At 54.6% G+C, this 20,000-nt stretch overlaps 1 protein-coding gene across 1 annotated transcript in view; it reads right to left on the reverse strand.

Annotated features, from left to right (window-relative positions):
• LOC133118947 (SH3 and multiple ankyrin repeat domains protein 3-like) overlaps positions 1–20,000 on the reverse strand; it is a 203,370-nt gene that overhangs the window by 2,082 nt on the left and 181,288 nt on the right. The window contains exons 16-24 of the mRNA XM_061229258.1: positions 18,027–18,109; positions 16,480–16,604; positions 15,912–16,047; positions 11,993–12,073; positions 11,038–11,061; positions 10,002–10,129; positions 9,220–9,325; positions 7,242–8,827; positions 6,568–7,184 (exon numbers count right to left, since the gene is read on the reverse strand). Coding sequence (XP_061085242.1) covers positions 6,568–7,184; positions 7,242–8,827; positions 9,220–9,325; positions 10,002–10,129; positions 11,038–11,061; positions 11,993–12,073; positions 15,912–16,047; positions 16,480–16,604; positions 18,027–18,109 — 2,886 coding nt within the window. The remainder of the gene's footprint in view (positions 1–6,567; positions 7,185–7,241; positions 8,828–9,219; positions 9,326–10,001; positions 10,130–11,037; positions 11,062–11,992; positions 12,074–15,911; positions 16,048–16,479; positions 16,605–18,026; positions 18,110–20,000) is intronic.

A 20,000-nucleotide genomic window follows, 5' to 3' on the forward strand; every position in this document is an offset into this window, starting at 1 on the left:
CTGTGTCTGTGTGTGTCTGTGTGACTGTGAGTGTGTGTGAGTGTCTGTGTGTGTGTCTGTGTGTGTCTGTGTTTGATGCATCTGCTTGGTGAAACCCTGGCCGTGTTTGGGCTACAGAAACACGGTGGTGTTGCTAGTCCATGGCAGCGGTTTTATTGCAGGAAAAACAAAGGGGGGGAACATGCAGGAAAGGAAAACCTGGCGTCCACACCCTGCTAAACGTCTCCAGTGAGAACGTGCAAGCCCACAAGAAAAGCAAAATGGCAGCTGCGAGCGCATCCCAGCATTCACGGAGCAGGAAACGTGTTCTCTTGCCGATTGGCTCGCCCTCCTTAAGCGTGTAAGAGCTGTTCCTCCTCCTCCCACACGGCCTCGATCAGAACAGCGTAACGCCAATTTATATTCTCTGAGCCGCTTTTGGGATAATCCCTCGCTGTGATATCGACACCAACTGACTGTGGCGGGGAGCGCAGCCAGGGCGGTGAAACCCGTTCCCTACATCCTGAAGGCTGGGGTGGTTTAGGGACAGAGCAGCCCACACGACAAGCATGAGCACTGGGGGTGTGGGGTGGGGTGGGGTGGGGTGGGGTGGGGTACGGGGTAATGGGGCAGTGAGGTTCTCAGGGTCGGGGAGGCAGGGCAGAGGGGTGGTGGTGGGGGGGGTAGAATGGGACAGGGGAAGGGGGACAGGGGGGCAGATAGAGGAGGCAGAAGCGGAGACTGGGATGAGATGTTGATGAGCACTTACACAGTTCTCCCATACTCCGGGGCCCAGACTCAGATCTAGACAGAGTGCCATGCAGAGTGAGCAGAGAGAGAGGCAATGAGAGAGCATGTTAGCATCAGTCAATGAGAGAAAATAAATGGGCACACAAGTTCAGAGTCTCAAAAAACACTTAAACAATAAAACAAAAAACATGAATATAAAAAAAATTATAACAAAAGGATGACAAGTGTTCCCTTACTAGTTTGTGTCGCGTCAGCCACAATCGGGCTTGAGAGATTTTGGGGCGTTTCTTCTTGTGTGGTGTGTAGAGTAAATGTGGACAATCGCATCTTGAACGGGAGAGCAATGAATTAAATCAATCAAATCATGCTGCAATCATCAAATCATGAATGTGTGATCTAAGGTGTGGTATTTCATTATTGCTCTGGTCTTATATTTCAGTAAAAAGAAACTTTGTAGGAAGAACGATGACACCTTAAGTATGGGAACAGCTGTTAGCCTTCACACAGTCACTGAGAAATACTGACAAGAAACAACAAAAAAAAAAACTTAAAACAATCACAAACCCACAACTGGATTAACAGCCAAAGCTACGAAAACGGTCTTGTTTCAAAACAAATGAGCCGGAGCAGGAAGCGGGTAAAAACAAAACCGAACTGCCGGAGAGTTATGCGTGAAGAACACGTAACAGCCTGAGCAAGCTGAGCAGGCCTGCGTCTGAGTCTGCCGCTGTTCACGGATGAGACGGCGTGAAGCACAAAGGCTTACCGGCAACACGAGACACGGAATGGAGGTGGTAATGGTGTGCAAATGGCCGCTGAGCTCTCCGTTTGGCTCGTGCACTCACCGGTGCTCAGCTGAGCTCTCTGATTGGCTCGCGCACTCACCGGTGCTAAGCTGAGGGCAGAGGGCTTTAGAACACTGAGTGAGGTCACAATGGGTGACGTGACTCAAACCGACGGAACGCTCAGAGTGGAGCGCCCACTGATGACGTCACACAGGAGACCGGTGGTCCGATTGGTCGAGGGGCACTGAATTATGCACTGATTGGTTTGAATTGAGGAGCCTGAACTGAACGAGGTGCACAGTGTGTGACAGCACCTTTCTCAGCTGTTCACAAACCTTTTTTTTTTATAACAAGCAATAATTACAATGCGTCCTGCATGTTTTATATAAAACAGCAACTGTATTCTTCACTGCATGTTTCACCCCCAATGTTGGCACAGAGAAGAAATTTGAAAGGTTACACAGAAACCTTGAAATGACAGAAAACAGGAGTTCTTTTTTTGGATGCCGAGTTCAGAAGAATGAAACAAAAGTGTTTCTGGTGGGCGTTTTGATAGATCAGAGCACCCCGACAGCTTGCCAGCTTAACAACTAGCTTCAGTCACAACAGTCCTGACATTAGCCAGACATTTGATTAGACTAAGCAGGGGACAATCCCCCCTGGAGCAATGCGGGGTTAAGGGCCTTTGCTCAAGGGCCCAGCAGCTGAGCCGATCTTATCGTGGCTACACCGGGGCTTGAACCAGCAACCTTCCGGGTGCTGGTCATGTAGCTTAGCCACTCGGCTACAGGCAGTCATGTCTTTACATGTGTGTTTGAGCCCCAATAGCATGCTATGAGGCTGGAGCCCCAGCTCTCGGCCCCAGGGAGAGACACTGCTGATGGGCATTGGCTCCCCAGCAGAGGGGGGTTCTGGTGAAAGCTCAGGCCTTGTTGTCCAGGCAGCTCCCGGGGTCACCCTGATGAAAGGCTCCGGGCGACAGCAGGCCTGGGCGGTGTCATCACCCGTCTCAGGTTTGAGAGAATGGAGCCCTGTAATATCTGTGCGGTGTTGTCCAGGGCGGACTGTCTATCAGGGGAAATCCGAGCAGGGGCCCCGCCGGGATAACGAGGCTGAAATGAATGTGTGTGGACACGGAAAACCCACAAGGCACGAGACCCAGTCTGTCTGCCCGCCTATACCCCTCCGTGTTCAACACAGGATCACTTGTGCTGGAAGGATGACCTTGATGTGGCAGTGTGTGTGTGTGTGTGTGAGTGAGTGTGTGTGTGTGTGTGTGTGTGTGTGAGTGAGTGTGTGTGTGTGAGTGAGTGTGTGTGTGTGTGTGTGTGTGTGTGTGTGAGTGAGTGTGTGTGTGTGAGTGAGTGAGTGTGTGTGTATGTGTGTGTGTGTGTATGTGTGTGTGTGAGTGAGTGAATGAGTGAGTGTGTGTGTGTGTGTGTGTTTGTGTGTGTGTGTGTGTGTGTTTGTGTGTGTGTGAGTGTGTCCCTGTGCTGTAAGCACCTTGTCTTCTCCGTTTGAGGGGTACCTCTCCAGGACAGGACTGAGCAGCAGGGGGAACAGAGAGAGGTGTGTGTGGAGGTGCCTGTTTCTCCTACTGGAGTCAACAGAAAAAGGGTGTTTAGTCTCCACAGCTACACTACTGCCTCTCTCTACTCAAACTCTACTCAAACTCTACTCAACACTACCAAGTCGTAATACTGAAATAACATACAGGCAGGAACACTGTTTGGTGACATTCATTGCAAAATACTGTATAAAATTGTAAATCTTAACTGCTATTGCTGCTTAAAGGGTTAAAATATTTATAATATTCAATCGACCCAGGCCTGCCTCACCATAATGCTATTGTGCCAATTCGATTTGACCCCAGTCTCTGGACATGTATGAGAGACTATACACTGAGCAGGTCTGTCTACAGTTTGTGTAAAATAAGGCTATGTGGACAGCAGACAGAGGGCGACCATCTTGTTTGCACAGAAGCTCTGTGGACAGGGGGTGGCCATCTTGTTTACACAGTAGCTCTGTGGAGAGGGGACAGAGGGCGGCCATCTTGTTTGCACAGCAGCTCTGTGGAGAAGGGACACAGGGCGGCCATCTTGTTTGCACAGTAGCTCTGTGGAGGGGGGACACAGGGTGGCCATCTTGTTTACACAGTAGCTCTGTGGAGGGGGGACACAGGGCGGCCATCTTGTTTGCACAGTAGCTCTGTGGACAGGGGATAGAGGGCGGCCATCTTGGACAGGGGATAGAGGGCGGCCATCTTGTTTGCACAATAGCTCTGTGGACAGGGGACAGAGGGCGGCCATCTTGTTTGCACAGTAGCTCTGTGGACAGGGGACAGAGGGCGGCCATCTTGTTTGCACACCATTACAGTGGGGTGAGGTGACAGTGAGAGCTGCTGAGATGAGCAGAGATGAGGTGCTGCATGCTGGGAGATTAACGCCTGCCAGCCCACTGTTACCTTGTATGCACTTCACATGCATTTCATCTTTCTTTTTTTTCAACACACACAGACGCGTCCTACACACACTCTCACACTCTCAATCAATTGATTCCTTCCAATTCTTGAGATGTTGTGTTGAAGTGAACATATTGCTGCATTATAAGTGTGTAAAACAACTCAATCTTTGATCTGAAAAATTTGATATGAACTAATTAACCAAGCATGGAGCTATAATGATATACACTCAATGAGCACTTTATTAGGTATTTATTAGACTTATTTTATTGGTCTTCTGCTGCACAGGTGTACAGGTCTACCTAATAAAGTGCTCAGTGAGTATATATTCGGGTACAAAATCCTTTTTAATAAAAAGTATATCCTCTAAATGCATGACAAATGCGGTCTGCAATGCCCCTGCAGGTTCTAGCCTGAGGGCGAGCAGAGGCCAGATGGAGAAACCAGCCCTGCCCAAAACACAACACAGGAAACGCACACACACACAAGGTAACAGCCGGCGTCGCGATAATCACAAAACCAAACAAAAACAAAATAATGTTACTCCATGACAGAGGGATTAGTATGCAGGGTTTTAACGTTAAATAAAATAAATGAGTTCATGTTTACCCTAGGAGCTAAAAACCTATGGACTACTGTCTTCCTTTTCCTTGTCACATCTGTAGGAATATAAAGGTATTATATAAATATAATAGAATATAAAGTCTTAATTGTACTTTCAGGAAGTAAGCATTACCGATGGCAAACATTGCAACATAACGATTATGAGCTGCTAAATGGGAGGGAGAACACCCCCCTCCAGTCAAAGAGCTTCTGAAGAACAGCTCAGTACACACACACAAATCATCGTTCAAACTGCCTGGCTTGTTTCATCACCCCAAATCCTGTAAGGCCAGTGCAAAAGGAAATAAAAAAAACTCATGATGCACAAAGAGGGAAGGGCTCTGTGGACGGTTTGGCTGAAGATGCTAACGTGCTAAAGTAGGGGAGGCTAGGGGGGGGGACTCGCTCTACAGACGGCCCACTGGCACTGGGCTGAAATGGGGGGGGTACTCACCACTGCCCTCTGCTGGGCGGGAGGCTGTGCTGAATTTCCGTACTTTACCGTGAAGCAAAACAAACCATACATTAGCTAAAAACACACCCAGCGCCAATCGTTCCATAGGAGAATAAGATGAATGTTTTCATTTGAATTCATTAAAAACTTCAGAGAATATATTAACGTGAAAAAAGTTCCCGTTACGTGTGCTGAAATATTTACGATACGTCACTTGAAGCGTTTAAATATTAATGCAAATGAGAGCATCCGCCCGGTTATAAGACCGTTGATGAGGGACATGCGGGGTCTGAACTGCAGACCGTACTCAGACAGAAAGTGGCACTCCAGCTGATGCGATTGCTAAATTGAAAATGCTCATTTCATCGCCCCCCCCCCCAACCCGGGCACATTCCTCACGGCCTAATCTCTATCCTGCAGGCCTGTGCGGTTAACCTAATAACCCAGGCAGACTGCTCTGGCCCGGGGGAAGGACAGGGACGAGGAGAGGCTGGGCCCGGCCAATTTCACGGATGTCTCCTCAGACTCAGTCTCATGAGGTCCCCCCACCCTTCAGACATCCGCTGGAATCCACATCCCGGGGGCCGGGGGGGGGCTAGCGACCTCATTAGTGGCTGAAATCTAAGATGGCCGACAGGTCTCTGATCGCAGAGTGAGTGAGCGAGTGAGCGAGCGAGTGAGTGGGTGTGTGAGTGACTGTGTGTGTGTGTGTGTGCGAGTAAGTGAAACTCTCTGAAACCCCAGTGAGAGAGCCTGAAAAGGACAGCTCGGGGAATGTAATCTGCTCCCGCCTCTATTAATTAATGATGTGGGAATCAAATTAAGTTCCTCAAAGTTTTTTTTTTGGAGAACGCGGGAAAAAAAGGTCACAAATAAAATGGAGTAGAAAAGGGAAAAAGAGGTCCCAGAATATGGCACGGGGGACTTTGAAAGAGTGTAAAAGACTGGCCGCTTTAACGGAACCACACACGCCCACCAGTAAAGCTCACATCATTGCATATGGCCCCAGTTGCTGTTTTGAGGACAACAGGCCATTTTATGCACGTAGCCAAACTTAAGACTAATTATGTGCCTGAATCCAATTTAAATTAAACAATGAACGATACAAGATTGTGGTACTGACAGAGTTGCCGAAGTTTGGGTAACCAGAAACGGCAGTCTAATAATTAGTAATTATGTGAAAAATCAAACAGATGTGTGGGGGACCGACCACTCCAATTTTGCTGAAACTTTGAGTAAATGTTCTGTATGTACTCAATAGAGAACACGTGAAATATTAGTCTCATTGGATTTGTCGTTCTAGAGAAATTGGCTCTTAAAAAAAAGGGGGGGGAGTGTCATAGAAAAAGCAATGCTAATGCCAATGCTAATGCTACCAGAAGTGTGTGGGCGGTTGCAGAGCAACGACGGGTCGTTTTTGTTCTGACGACGGCTCGGTACGGCTGCTGGATCAAACCCCCTCAGAGCTACGATATCGGGCGCGCGATTCCGGTCGTGATCCCCTCACCGTTTTGACGGCCCCCCCCCTCTCTCACCTGGCACCCGACACCGGGGACTTCCTCCCGGGGTCGAGCGAGGCCCCGCCCACGGGCTCCTCGCCCAGCGAGCGCGTGTCCTTGTTGAGCTGCTGCAGCCTGGAGCTCAGCTCCCCGATCACAGTGGGCCGGCCGTCCTCGGGCCCCGGGGGCGGGCGCGGCTCCAGGGGCTCGCCCCACAGCTTGGAGCGTCTCTGGAAGAGGTAGCGGGGGCGGCCGCTGGCCGCGTGCTGCTGGGAGAGGAGCTCGCTGTCCGAGGACTGCTTCAGCAGGGGGTCTCTGAAGCTCACCGGCCCCTTGCCCAGCTGGGACTTGAGCTTTGGCTTTGGAGGCACTGGCGGCTTGTCGAGTACGAAGGTCTGCCCGTCGGCGTACGAGCTGTAGGTGTCGGTGGGCTCGCCGCTCTCCGACGAGAGCGTGGACATGCTGGAGACGGTGGAGACGGTGCTCGTGGTCTCCAGGTGGTGGTCGCTGGAGCTGCGGGTGTCCGCCTCCTCCACCCCGGAGTCGGCCGCCGATTCTGGGGCCGGCGGGACGTCCGAGGGCTTCCCTGAGGGTGTCCCGTCTGCAGGGGGGTGTTCTGCCGCCGCGGGGGCGGGGGCGGGGGCGGAGGCGGGCTGGAGGGGCGGCTCCGGGGCGTCCAGGATGGGCGGGGCGTCGGGGACGGGCGGGGCGTCCGGCGGCTTGAGCCCGTTGGCGAAGTCGTCGGGCGGGGGCACCACGCCGATCTTGCGCAGCTCCTCGCGCGTCTCCTCGTCGCTGGAGGAGAGCAGGGCGGGCGGGAGGGCCGCGGCGGCGTAGGTCTCCGTGTCCTCCTCCGAGCTGCCCTGCGTCAGACTCTTCTCCTCCGAGCTGCCCTGCTCCAGAGACGTCTCGTCCCCCGGGGGGCCGGCGGCCGGGGGCGGGACGTCGGGGTCGGCGGGCGTGGCCTCGGCCGGAGGCGGCGGGGGGAGCTCGGCGGGCGGGGGCGGGTCCCGGGGCGGCTCCGCCTCCTCCTCGGCCTGCCCGTTGCTCAGGGCGTGCACCTCCACCAGGCCGGCCGTCTTGCGCTGCGCCGTGTCCACCACGCTCAGCACGGCGCCCTTGCGCTCCTCGGCCTCGGCGTGCAGCGCGCTCAGGGAGCCCCAGCGCGGGGCGAGCGGCTGGAAGCCCGGCCTGGCCTCGGGGGAGAAGGGCGTGGGCGTGAGGCGCCCCTCGGCCTCGGGACGCTCGTGTTTGGCGCGGGGCTCCGGGCTCCCGGCGGGGGACTGGCCCTGCGACGTCAGCGCCCGCTCCCTCGCGGCCAGCGCCAGCGCCAGCGGGGAGCTGGGGTCCAGGGGCCGGCCGGTGAGCGGGTGGATGAAGGTGGTGCCGCCGGGCGAGGGCTGCAGCACCAGGGCGGGCGGGGGCAGGGGCCCCAGCTCGCGGCTGAGGAGCCGCTCGTCCACGGAGCGCGACTGCGTGAGCGACGGGGCCTCGCCCGGCGGAGGGGCCGCCGCGGCCTCGCCCGCGCCCACCGACAGGAACACGGCCGACTTCCTGCCGTCCTGCAGGCGCTTCTCCCGCTCGCGCACCGCCCCCGCGATCACCGCCGAGAACGGGCCCTGGGGCCCCTGCTGCTGCAGCAGCTGCTGCTGCAGGTGGAAGTCGGCGCGGCTGAGGTGGGGCAGCCGGCCGGTGGGGGAGAGGTCGCGGGCGTGGGCCTGTGCCAGGGCGGCCCGCTCCGCGGCGTCCTCCACCTGCAGCTGCTTGACCAGCGGGCTCTTCTTGCGCTGCGGCTTGGCGGGCGTGTACAGCCCCATGCTGAACTGGCCCACGTTGGCGTAGGGGTTGTCCACGCCGCGGCCCTTGCGCTTCAGCCTCTCCGGCGGCGTGGAGGCGGGCCCCGGCCGCGGGATCTCGGTGGGCTCCACGGGCAGGTGGGCCGAGTCCTGCAGGATGATCATGGAGCGCGCCTTCTTCTGCCGCTCCGCGTGGGCGGAGGGCCGCGCCGCCGCCTCGTACAGCTCGCCCGCCGCGCCCGCCGCCGTCTTGGCCTCGGAGCCCGGCTTGAAGCTGGAGCGGCTCTGCTCCTGGCCCCGCCCGGGCGGCGGGGGCGGGCAGAAGGCCGGGGGCGGGCCCGTGTCCTGGTAGTGGTAGGGGGACGGGGGAGGGGGAGGCGGCGCCGTTTGGGGAGGGGGAGGGATGCTCTGGCCTTCTCTCAGGCTGTCCGTCATGGAGGAGCTGCGGGGGAAGCGGGGCTCTCCCGCCAACGCAGACAGCCGGTCCTCCTCCGTGGAGCCTGTGAGGCGGGACGGGGAGCGTTACGCTAAACATCACACCCAGTATACTCCTGCACCATCATACACACATTCAACCCTTCAACTGTATTCAGTTCGCATCGCATTACATTACAGTTGTGACTCACAGTTGATGAGACAAAGCAGGGGACAATCTCCCCCAGGAGGAATGCAGGGTTAAGGGCCTTGCTCAAGGGCCCGACAGCTGTGGGGATCTTATTGTGGCGACACTGGGGCTTGAACCACCGACCTTCCGGGGCCCAGTCAAGAAAGTTAGCCAGTAGGCTAATGGGCTGCCTGTTTGTCATTGCAGGGCAGTTATAAAGAGGACGCAGAGTTTTTACTCTTCTGAGATGATGGCAGGAAGGCGGTTACCCTGCAGCAGGATGCTTACCGAAGGACTTGGTCCGGGACATCCCCTTTGGCAGCTGTATGTGGTCCTTGTCAAACCCTGGAGGCAGCACACCGTGCAGGGCCATCCCCTGGCGCTCAAACAGAGACTGCCGTGGAGCGACACAAACAACCATCAACACCCACTCCGTCAATGTTTAAATTAAACAGAATTCAATTAAACAGCACGGCGGTTGATAGAAATGATCTGCCAACAGAACACATTTTATGTGTGAGAGCATTTCTTATGCTAATGCTAATGCTAATGTATGGATGCTAATCTCTACACAAAGTCTCCACACAATCCTAATGTATACATGGTAAGGTCAACACAAAGTCTCCATGCAATGCTCATGTATACATGCTAATGTCAACACAAAGTCTCCACACAATGCTAATGTAGTGTGAGTAAGAGGATGAGGTGGTAGCCCAGTGTGGCTCTGCTCTGGGCAACTGGGAGACTCCCACGCATTGGTGTCTCATAATTACCCCTGATGGGTTCCAACTGTGTGAGCTCTATATGAGAGTGTGGAGTTGGACAGGGTGTAGAGTGTGTAAACAGGGCGGTGGTTGTACAGGGTGTTACAGTGGTGGCTGTGCAGGGGGTTAGCACATTAGCGGTAGTGGCTACAGGGCGTTAGCACGTTAGCAGTGGTGGCTACAGGGCGTTAGCACGTTAGCGGTGGTGGCTACATGGCGTTAGCACGTTAGCGGTGGTGGCTACAGGGCGTTAGCACGTTAGCGGTGGTGGCTACAGGGCGTTAGCACGTTAGCGGCGGTGCGTACGCTGATCTCCGCCGGTGTGATCCTCCGGCTGGTGGGCCTCTGCTTGACGGTGGCGGCGCGGTAGTCGGCCTCCGCCACCTGCGGCCGCAGCACGGGCTCCTGGGAGCCCAGCATCTCGTCCAGCCGCTCTGCTCCGGGGAGAGAAACGCAGGAGGTCACGTCACGAGGTCACGTCACACAACATCCACCGCGCCGAACCAGCCCGTGAGCCGCACACAACATCCCCCGCGTCAAACCAGCCCGTTAGCCGCACACAACATCCCCCGCGTCAAACCAGCCCGTTAGCCGCACACAACATCCCCCGCGTCAAACCAGCCCGTTAGCCTGAGCGCTACAGAGGCTAGCACTGCCACAACTCCGTCCACAGTCAGCCATGACATTACATTACATTATTGGCATTTGGCAGACGCTCTTATCCAGAGCGACGTACAGTTGATTAGACTAAGCAGGGGACAATCCTCCCCTGGAGCAATGCAGGGTTAAGGGCCTTGCTCAAGGGCCCAACGGCTGTGCGGATCTTATTGTGGCTAGACTGGGATTAGAACCACCGACCTTGTGTATCCCAGTCATTTACCTTAACCACTACGCTACAGGCCGCCCAGGCTGCCCATGACTATCCACACACAACAGCACAACTTACACAACCTATCCCTTTATACAGCCGATCTATCCTGAAGAAATCCAGGCTAAGTGTTTGGTGTCCTTGAGCAAGGCAAGGTGTCCACCTGTGAACTTTAGGTGAGGGATCATCAACGCTGGACCTCCGAATCCAGCTCATCTCTCCCGGTAATTAGTGCCAACGATTGGCCAGACTGGGTTCACACCAGGCCGCCATGCAAACCAAGACCTGCTCTAGGTTATCAGCCCTTACCCGTGATTCTACCCCACCATTCCCTGCCTCCCGTGAGAAAGATGTGCAGCAGGTTCCTTTCGCCCCGCACTGGAAACCGTTTAAATTAGCAGCCGCAATTATCGCGTTAGGCGACCTGCCTGGCACGGCGGTGCGGCGGATAATTATCCCGGGGACGGTACTCACCTCCTCTCCTCCTCCGAGCGGATGCTTGCGGGGAATAAAGGGAGAGAAAAGCGTCTGATTGTGCGTTGGGGTGGAGAGGGAATGGCTCAATCGAGCGTAGCGCAGGCGGGAGACTTAGCCCCGGATCATCATCACACCGCCTGACTGACGGAGCTATATCAGCGCTCAGCTGGCTTTTACACTGCCTGCGCTCCCGTACCAGGCTGCCGTGCGTTCGAGACCGCAAACGTCTGTGGTGAACTGTGTTTGAGCCACACGGGTACTGTTGAACGACTTTAAATGAACAGTCCAGTTGGTTTGCCGCCAACGCTGTTTTAATGCGAATGGATGGACTTAGGTCTAACAATGGCAGAGAGCTGATTGGTTTCTTACCTTTAATTTATAAGGTAAGAACAAATACTACATTGATTAAAGTGTATTATAACTTTGTTGTCGCTGCGTTTTCCCCATCGGCAGCAATTTTCGTTTGCTGCGCACAACCTTTTCAAACTGTTCACTAACGTTTGTGGCGAACAGAAAAAAGTTAGCATCTATTGGCAAATGTTTGCAGTCTTGAACGCATGTCTGAAGCATTTTAGGCCTGTCTTATGCCCATAAGATGTTCTCAAGACACACCAGTTAATTTTAATTCAGTTTAACTCACTGAAAAATCCTCCTGGGACAAGATGGGGAACGGCAATTATTTACAAAAAAATTCAGTTCAGTTATTACTACAGGATCTTACAGGTTATTTTAATACGCAGTCTCCTAATGACAATACACAGAAGGGGTTGGGATAAAGAGTTAAGGTTAGGGGTAAGAGGTTAAGGGTTAGGGGTTAGGGGTTAAAGTTTGGGGTAAGAGGTTCAGGTAAGGGGTAAGAGGTTAGGGGTTAAGGTTAAGGGTAAGGGTAAGAGGTTAGGGGTAGGAGGTTAGGGGTGAAGGTTAAGGGTCAAAGGTCAGGTGTCAGACTCACCCAGCTCCTCCAGCTCGGCCGTCATGGACTTGGAGCGCAGCGTGAGGGTGGTGCTGGGCGCGCGTTTGGGGGGCGGGGGAGCTGTGGAGAAAAGGGAGGGTGAGCTGGCTTTGGGCTTCCTGTGCAGCGCCCGGCGGGCCCCGCCCAGGCGCAGGCTCCAGCTCTTCTTCACGGCTTTTATCTGGTCGTACTGCGGCGAGCTGGAGGACTCGCACTGCTGCAGCACCCGGCTGAGCCTGCGGCTCGACCCCGACTTCTTCATGGCTGCTCACCGCGAAGCCCGGCCCTCACAACGACCCGGGGACGACATCCACCTCCGCCCTGAGGGCTTTAGACAAGAGCCGGTCTCCCAGAGTCTCTCTCTAAACCAGGGAAGACATCCACCTCCGCCCTGAGGGCTTTAGACAAGAACCGGTCTCCCAGAGTCTCTCTCTAAACCAGGGAATACGTCCACCTCCACCCTGAGGGCTTTAGACAAGAGCTGGTCTCCCAGAGTCTCTCTCTAAACCAGGGACTACATCCACCTCCGCCCTGAGGGCTTTAGACAAGAGCCGGTCTCCCAGAGTCTCTCTCTAAACCAGGGACTACATCCACCTCCGCCCTGAGGGCTTTAGACAAGAGCCGGTCTCCCAGAGTCTCTCTCTAAACCAGGGACTACATCCACCTCCGCCCTGAGGGCTTTAGGCAAGAGCCGGTCTCCCAGAGTCTCTCTCTAAACCAGGGACTACATCCACCTCCGCCCTGAGGGCTTTAGACAAGAGCCGGTCTCCCCAGCGTCTCTCTCTAAACCAGGGACTACATCCACCTCCGCCCTGAGGGCTTTAGGCAAGAGCCGGTCTCCCCAGCGTCTCTCTCTAAACCAGGGACGACATCCACCTCCGCCCTGAGGGCTTTAGACAAGAGCCGGTCTCCCCAGCGTCTCTCTCTAAACCAGGGACGACATCCACCTCCGCCCTGAGGGCTTTAGACAAGAGCCGGTCTCCCAGAGTCTCTCTCTAAACCAGGGACTACATCCACCTCCGCCCTGAGGGCTTTAGACAAGAGCCGGTCTCCCAGAGTCTCTCTCTAAACCAGGGACTACATCCACCTCCGCCCTGAGGGCTTTAGACAAGAGCCGGTCTCCCAGAGTCTCTCTCTAAACCAGGGAAGACATCCACCTCCGCCCTGAGGGCTTTAGACAAGAGCCGGTCTCCCCAGCGTCTCTCTCTAAACCAGGGACTACATCCACCTCCGCCCTGAGGGCTTTAGACAAGAGCCGGTCTCCCAGCGTCTCTCTCTAAACCAGAGAACTCAAAACCCGGCCTGTTTCACCCACTACAGCGCACGCAAACACAGCAACCCCGTCACACGCCGGTGTGAAACACCAATCAGCATCGCGGAGCAAACGCTAACGCGGCAGTCCGTTGAGTCGGTGAAGCTCGCGGCTGTGCACATTCCCGCCGATCAGGGCGGGCAGTCGAAACCGTTCCGAAATCGCGTCGGGGATGGATCCTCGTTTCTGACAGGAAGGAGACGTCTTCCCTGCGCCGCGGCTGTTCCGTCCGGAGCGCGCGGGGACCGGCGACCTCGACGAAGGAGAGAGAGCGGGCAGGAGGAGGAGGAAGAGGAGAGAGAGCGGGCAGGAGGAGGAGGAAGAGGAGAGAGAGCGCTGCAGAGTCTTGCCCCGTCCAGCGAGGGAGTTATTCACCGCTCGCAAATATTTAATCCCGTCTCTTTAGTGTACATCGCAACTGAGAGAGAGAGAGAGGGAACACTGAGACCGAGAAAGGAGGAGGGAGAGAAAGAGAGAGGAAAGAGAGAGGGAGATTTTCCAGGCCCTATTGCAACGCTGTATTTAAGCATTCATTAGGGTAGCCATGGTAACTGCAGCGGGAGGGGGAGTCCTGTGATCGCTGGGTAACGCTGCATACCTCCAGCCTGGGAGAGGGTGTACCAGTCCAGAGAGCAGAGTTATACTGGGAGAGGGCGTACCAGTCCAGAGAGCAGAGTTATACTGGGAGAGGGTGTACCAGTCCAGAGAGCAGAGTTATACTGGGAGAGGGTGTACCAGTCCAGAGAGCAGAGTTATACTGGGAGAGGGCGTACCAGTCCAGAGAGCAGAGGAACAGTTACACAGAACCACACCGTTTAACACACACACACACACACACACACACACCACATCAGTGTTACAAAGATCCCCACACGTGTGCACACACACAGACAGAGCATTACAAATAACCACACTGTTTAGCACACACACACACACACACACACACACACACACACACACACCAGTGGAACACAAACTAAACAATTTCTCCTGCACTCAAGCCTCTCAAACAGAGCACACAACACACGATTCTTGTGACACGGGACGAGAGCTCATTCAAGAAGATGCGTTATTCCAGCCGATAAGCGTCCTTTTCAGTGGCAAAACCAGAGTGGATCCAAATCCGGACATTAAAAACGAATCCCCGTCCTTTTTCAGCGGTGAAGAGGTGATGTCCGTGCAGACTACTGGGCTCTGTGGCGCCCCCCGCAGGTCAGACCGCAGAGGGGCCTCCTCCGGGCGAAAGCAGGCCTGCACCCTCACCCCGAAAGGCAGGGCTCCAGTCCCGACAGGCAGGCTGCAGCTCCACAGAGTAGCCCCCTACCCTCCCGCTCCAGAACGATCCAGCCCCCCCCGCCCCGGGCTGGAGGAAGCCCCAGTCCTCACACGCCGGGCGTGGCCGAGAGGGAAGACCACACCCCTGCGCTACACCTGCAGGAGAACCAGCGCACCCGCAGAGGGTCCACCAGACACACCCGCCATCCACATCCAGGGTCGAAACAAGGACGGCGGAGAAAACACTCTGAACTCTGAAGCTGACAGTCGGTCCTCCGCTTGTTCTCCGACAGCCACCGAGCTGTTATCTTCTTATCTTCTCATCGAATAAATTACACAATCCTCACCACAGACTGAAGAAGAGAACAAAACGACTGCAATAATGAGAGTCTGGTGAACAAAGACGCTCTCCTGGTCTCTCCCCGGTAACCAGCGGCTTCTGGAGAGAAGACTGATCCCCCCCGCTGTTCTCTCTCTGCACCTGGGATCAGCTCCTCTCTCTCTCTCTCTCTCTCACACACACACACACACACACACTCACACACTCCTCTCTCTGTTGTGTGAGAGAGAGGGAGAGTGAGAGCCCTGCCGTCTGGGGTCTGCCGTCCCGTCAAAACCTCCGCTGCCGAACTAGGTCAGCGCTGGGGCCCCCCTCCCACCTCCCCCCCAAAAAACATCTCCTCCTGCCCTGCCAGCCTGGCTGTGAGGAGGGAGGGACACACAGCAGCCTGCTCCTCACTCTCCAAACCCATTTCTGCTCCATTCTCCGCTCGGTCTGTGGAATATTCCACACGCAACGGCTTTCCCCGGAGAGACTCTGCCACAATGAGCCCATTCCTCAGCTCTGCTGCAACACACACACGTGTAGGTACACACACACACACACACACACACACGTAGGTACATACACACACATGCCCCCCACACACTGCAGGTAGCGTTTGTGTCTCCAGAACACAACGATGTGATAAATCGACTGTGCAACTCGAGGCGTCTGTGTTTGCATACTTATGTAGGGCACGTGTATTAAGGGCAGGTACTGAGACCCCCTCAGTCTGAGGCAAGGAATATTTATGAAGCCTGTTAGCCTAGCCAGCAATCCCCCCCCATGACTAAATCACCCCGCTCAGCTGCGCGCGCGCGTGGTGGAGGAACTGCAAAGCCGAGACTGAGACCCCTCGAAGGACACTATGACACACATAACACTCGCACAGAAGTTATGAATCTAGTTTGTACGTACTTACATAGCAATCCAAGCAATACACGTCATTCAAAAGCCATCATTTTCATGATCATGATATTAGTTTGTAAATAATAAAAAAGAAAGCTCACCTTTCTTGCGGACCACCTCCTCGGATTCGGGCTTGCGCGTGACGGAGACCACCTTCATCAGGAGGTGGTTTCCCCCCTGGCGGATCAGAGAGACCACCTGCTTGTGCCCCACCTTCACCACGTTCACCCCGTTCACCTGCGCGGGCGGGGCCAGAGGAACCGTCACACTCTCACAAGCACAGCACGGACAGCGTCGAGTGAGGAACACGTGCCTGTCTCTGGGGAGGCACCCTGTAGGTCAGGGGTGGGCAACCCTGGTCCTGGAGAGCCGCGGGGGTGCGCTGGCTTGTTGTTACTCTGCACTTAATTGATCAATGATAGCAGCTGGTGACACAGTTAACTCATATCACCCTTGTCTGAATCGGTTGCTGGTGCTCAGGCAAAAACAAAAATCAGCACACGCCACGACTCTCCAGGACCAGGGTTGCTGACCCTGCTATAAGTAGATAAAATTGTAACCCTAGGCAGCAATATGAAATTAAGTTTTACATTTTTACATGGAAAACGTACTCATTTGTACCCAAAGAGAACATTATTGTAACTTCAGTAGTGAGGGGCGTGTCTTTACCTCAATGAGGAAGTCTCCAGTCCGGAGCCCCGCCCTCCAGGCCACGCCCTCAACATCCACAGACTCCAGGTACTGCAGCGCGGGGAAGGCCGGGGTGGGGGTGAACTCCTCGATGGGCGTCTCCGCTGAGAAAAACAACACCACACTCTCAGAATAAAGCCACTCAACGATGGGCGGGTGACACCGCTGAGAAAAACAACACCACACTCCGAGAAATAAAGGCACTCATCGATGGGCGGGTGACACCGCTGAGAAAAACAACACCACACTCCGAGAAATAAAGGCACTCATCGATGGGCGGGTGACACCGCTGAGAAAAACAACACCACACTCTCAGAAATAAAGGCACTCATAGATGGAGGGTGACACCGCTGAGAAAAACAACACCACACTCGTCAATCAATATGTGCGTTGCTTCACCACATACATTTATTTGGTCCAGCCCTTTTAAAACATGAGTAATTTATTCCAGTCACAGGATCTGTCGCTGTGTTCCCCTGAGCAGTTGAAGAGCCCTTTAATTTGGTTAAAAATGAAACTTTTTCTAGGCTGCAGTGGCCTTTTCCCGCTGATCACCTGTCCCTCAAAAGGTCCGCCGGGCCCTGTGTAAGTGCTAGAGGGGAGGGGCAGAGAGGAGAGAGGAGAGTGGAGGAGAGTGGAGGAGAGTGAGGAGAGGAGAGGAGAGGAGGAGAGAGGAGGAGAGTGGAGGAGAGTGGAGGAGAGGAGAGGAGAGGAGGAGAGAGGAGGAGAGAGAGGAGAGTTGGAGGAGAGTGGAGGAGAGGAGGAGAGGAGAGGAGGAGAGTGGAGGAGAGGAGAGGAGAGGAGGAGAGAGGAGGAGAGTGGAGGAGAGGAGAGGAGAGGAGAGGAGAGGAGGAGAGTGGAGGAGAGGAGAGGAGAGGAGGGGAGGAGGGAGGAGAGAGAGTGGAGGAGAGTGGAGGATGAGGAGAGGAGAGGAGAGGAGGAGAGGAGAGGAGGAGAGAGGACAGGAGGGGAGGAGAGGAGGAGAGGAGAGTGGAGGAGAGTGGAGGAGAGTGGAGGAGAGGAGGAGAGGAGAGAGAGGAGAGAGGAGAGTGCTCACACCTGCCCCCCTGCCCAGCCTCCAGCCCCCTGGCAAACACACACAGCTGTGAGCAGAGCTCTAGATCAACTCCTTAATCAAACTGCAGCAAATTACATTGTCACGGCAACGGTGAGCTCACGGAGTGTAGAAAGTGCTGTTTATGTGTGCCTCCGCAGAGCTCTGACCACGAGTCTTAAGCCTGATGTTTACCCTTGCGATCGTTTGACGAATGTGAAAGTGTCGCACGACGTCTCGCATCTACACTTCGGCGAGGGTCCGGGACGAGCGTTCTGTTGTCTCTATGGTAACAAGCTGCCAGACAGCTGATGTTTACAATGTTGACTTTGAATTTCAGCGTTCCATCTGGCTGTCCAATCAACACTGCGCGACAGGGTATGACTATGCCCAAGACGTAACGAAATTGTACAGGTGCGCGACACTGAGTGTGGGACGGCACAGTGCGGTGGGGAGCAGGCCCTGCTCGTACCTTTGGCCCCGCGGAGCACGAACCCAAAGCCCTCGCTCTCCTTCTTCTGCAGCATGGCACTCTTCTCCTCGATGATGTAATCACTGCGGAGAGAGGGTCATGGGTCAGGGGTCAGAGTTCAGCATTGTGGCCATCATCATCAACATCACCAGCATCATCATCATCATCATCATCATCATCATCATCATCATCATCATCATCATCATCATCATCCTCCTCCTCCTCCTCCTCCTCCTCCTCCGCAGTGTAAAGGACCAATCAACATGGAAGCTCAGTCAGGTACAGGTTGAAACTCAACGCATTTTCTCATTTCCAGAGAGAGAGGAGAATAACAGGGAGAGAGAAAGCTAGAAGAGAGGACACGCTTTTAAAACACAGATAGACACGCACACGCATACGCATACGCATACGCACACGCACATGCCTACACACACATACATAAACACCAGACACACACACAGACAGACAGACAAACACACACCCACACACCCTCTCCCCCAGCACAGCGGCAGCAGTAACCCCGGGTCAGACAGGATCATGTCTCCCAGATCAGCTCAGGTCCTCCTCTCTGCCCCCAACACAGAGCCCCTCTCCTGGAGCTCACACAGCCCTGTCCCCACAGAGAGAGAGAGAGAGAGAGAGAGAGGGAGAGAGAGAGAGACAGAGAGAGATGAGAGAGAGAGAGAGAGAGAGAGAGAGAGACAGAGAGAGAGAGAGAGAGAGAGAGAGGGAGAGGGAGAGAGAGAGAGAGAGAGAGAGAGAGTCCCGGCGGGGGCCACGGAGAGAGGGGGGGCCAGCACACGGGGGAAAAGAAGAACAGAATCCAGTCCGGGAGCGGAGATAGAGGAGAGAGACAGGTGCAGAGAGCAGGCGAGGAACAGGAGATTGTGAATGAAAGTACAGTGCTGTGGTATGGAGAGAGAAAGATAGAGAGAGAGAGAGAGAGAGAGAGAGAGAGAAAGAGGGGGAGGGAGAGATAATAGAATGAGGTGACTATGGCAGGAACAGAGTACTTAGGTGACTCATACAGAGGGCCCAGGTGAAGTGTGAAAATGAGGGTGATACGAGACATATTAGACCATGTTTCTCAGGGGCAAGAGCACAGCTGCCTCTGTGTGAGCTGCTGTCTGTCGGACGTCCCGTTAGCAGAACAACGCGCCGCACCGATCCAATTTACAGAGAGACGCAGCGGTGTGGGGGTCAGCCGCCCTTCTGAGACGCGGTAAAATAAACGACCGTTGGAGTCACACTGGCCCAGCAGAGGAGCAGCGAACAGCGGCTGCAACAAAACACGCTCATCTTCAATATTTCATGAAAGAACTTAACATTGATACAATATTAATGAGTAAAAGCTAATCAAACTCTCGTAATACCAACGTGAGGGGGTAAAAGAAAAAAAACGTTTTTTCAATTAAATACAATTTTGAACCTGAATTAAATGCACCTGGTTTTGAGTGTTCCGTTATTGAGCGATTCTCCTGCGCTATGATTTACTGTATCTGACCTTGGGCCGTTTCCAATTTGCATGCCTGGCACACAATCGATTCGATTAGCGGCAATCGCAGACAAGAAATGACCGCGATTGCATGAAACAGGGCTTTGCCGCGGACGACGAGTTCGACTGGTCCTGGAATCGGTATTCGTTACTGCCCCTCTCCCTCGAGTCCATGTTTGCTTCCTTCTAATTTATCAACAGTGACGTGAGTCTAATTGCACTATGATGCATCGGTTATAGGAATTACTAATGATTCGATCGTAAAGGGACGTCTGGCTCCAGCGCTCGCCTCCTGGAGGAATAACCAGGGACACGCGTAAAACAGGACCCCGCTTCTGAATCAGCGTTCGTGCCAACTGGGAAGCTGCAATCGCGTCAAATCACACAGTCGCACCAGTTCAAAAATGGATCAACCGCACACCCAGCAGGGAGAGAGACCGACCGCTTTCTGGTGAACAGGGAACGTATGACTTATTTAG

This window comes from Conger conger, chromosome 19, assembly GCF_963514075.1.
Source record: "Conger conger chromosome 19, fConCon1.1, whole genome shotgun sequence".
Lineage (NCBI taxonomy): Eukaryota > Metazoa > Chordata > Actinopteri > Anguilliformes > Congridae > Conger > Conger conger.